General features: G+C 37.6%; 1 protein-coding gene across 1 annotated transcript in view; it reads left to right on the forward strand.

The window, feature by feature from the left end:
• Positions 1-203: 203 nt before the first annotated feature.
• The window catches only part of LOC107727536 (iron-responsive element-binding protein 2-like), an 18,839-nt gene continuing 17,046 nt past the window's right edge, over positions 204-1,996 (forward strand). Inside the window, exon 1 of the mRNA XM_016537431.1 lies at positions 204-285. Coding sequence (XP_016392917.1) covers positions 261-285 — 25 coding nt within the window. The 5' untranslated portion in view covers positions 204-260. The remainder of the gene's footprint in view (positions 286-1,996) is intronic.

The following is a 1,996-nucleotide window of genomic DNA, read 5'->3' on the forward strand; positions in this document are numbered from 1 at the left end:
TATGGTACTTAGTTACTTTTTATGGAAAGTAATGCGTTACGTTACTTTTCCGTTACTTTTAAAAATCTGGACAGGGCTTGCTTGTTTGTTTTTAAAATAAAAAAAGCCCAACACTGTGTAGGAGATACTATTTGTTGATTGGACGACGCTGTGCGAGATCCTGTACTCTGATTGGACAGTCCTCCAGGGAGGTACTGTTTGCTGATTGGCTAGCTGTCGTGGCTCGAGCGAGTGGAGTCGTGTTAATATTAGGAGTCATCATGGCGCTCGATTCGCCTCAGTACGGTAAGGGCTGTTTTTACTGACAAAAATAACAACATTCATCTAATTTACGCTCTTATAGAGGTGTATATAACCGGTTATATGCGAAGTCACAATTGTGTGTTAAAACAGCCCTTAAATAACCACTTTTAGAAGGAAGAAAGAGGCGGTTTTGTCGTTAGCAGTGCGGCTAGCAGCGAGAGAGCGACTGACATCCAGATCGCGTGCTAACATGCAGCTCACGCGATCACAAACTGATGTGTATCGAAACCTAGTGAAATGCCCACCTTGACAGCAACTGTTTTATGCGTATATGATGCCAAAAATGTTGTCTAGGCAGGCAGCTCATTAAGCATTGAGACAGCCTATTATGTACAATTCTCGATTATTATGCATTGTTTACAATAACACATGGTACTGCCATGCTTTCTGGACATGTACCATGATTTTCCGATGTGTTCTTACTATGTACTATGTAAATACTATAGTATGTGCATATGTAATCAACATTCTTTTGTGCATATATTTGTTTTGACGTAGTATTACTGTCGTTTGTTATCACTATACTATGGTAAGAGCAAAGCATAGCCTTTCTCTGTATTTATTTATTGATTATTTCTTCATTATTATACAACAAATAATACATTATATAACAAAACCTCTTTATCTTAATATGAGGTTGTTCTAACTACTGTGAAACGATCATAAATGGCCCAAAAAGGCTAGTGTCTTAAAATGAACTTGAAAATTAAGTGACCTGTATACATTGTGTGAACCAAATGTCCCCCAAACTGTAAAACCTACATTGTGGGAAACATTGGGAGGGAGTTATCCACAAAAATTTTATTAAGATCTACAATGCCTAAATGTTTCTTTTAGAAGTAAAAAGTGTATAATTATAATTAACTGTGTATATGTCAGTGGACTGATCCTACTGTAATCTGATTGTCTGTTAGCGAGAGTGTTATTTACTTTTCCCACCCAGTGTCTTTATCTTCCGTGTCATAAATATACAGTGCCTTGCGAAAGTATTCATACCCCTTCATTTTTTTAACATTTTATGTTGCTGCCTTATGATAAACTACTTTAAATTACTTTTTTTCCACATCAATCTACACTCCATACACCATACTCGTCATTCAGTGTTTCTGTAAAAAAATTGGGGAAAATCTAACAAAAATACTGATAAGATAATGATACGAATTCTACTAATAAGAAAGCAAAAACAGAATTGTCACAACTTCGTAAATGTATTACAAATAAAAAACTGAAATAAGTACATTGCATAAGTATGCAATAAGTAACTAAATATTTAGCTGAAGCACCTTAACAGCCTCAAGTTTCATTGTCCTGTTGGAAGGTGAACCTTCTGCTCAGTCTGAGGTTCTGAATGCTCTGGACTGGGTTTTCATTAAGGCTATCTAGCCTATCTCTATATTTTGCTGCACTGAGCGTTTCTTGTACTCTAACGAGTCCCTCAGTCCCTGCTGCTGAAAAACAGCCCCACAGCATGAGGCTGCTACCAGCACACTTTACTTTTGGGATGGTACTCTGCAGGTGATGAGCGGAGCTGGTTTCCTTCAAACATGAATGCTTGGAATTGAGGTTCATCAGACCAGAGAATATTGTTTCTCACAGTCTGAGGGTCCTTTAGGTGCTTTTTTTTGCAAATCACAAGTGTGTTTTCATGTGTCTTCACTAAAGAGAGGATTGAGTTTGGCCACCCCCCGCCATA

The sequence above is a fragment of the Sinocyclocheilus rhinocerous genome, unplaced genomic scaffold, assembly GCF_001515625.1.
Source record: "Sinocyclocheilus rhinocerous isolate Xijiao unplaced genomic scaffold, SAMN03320098_v1.1 scaffold1605, whole genome shotgun sequence".
NCBI classification, from domain to species: Eukaryota; Metazoa; Chordata; class Actinopteri; order Cypriniformes; family Cyprinidae; genus Sinocyclocheilus; species Sinocyclocheilus rhinocerous.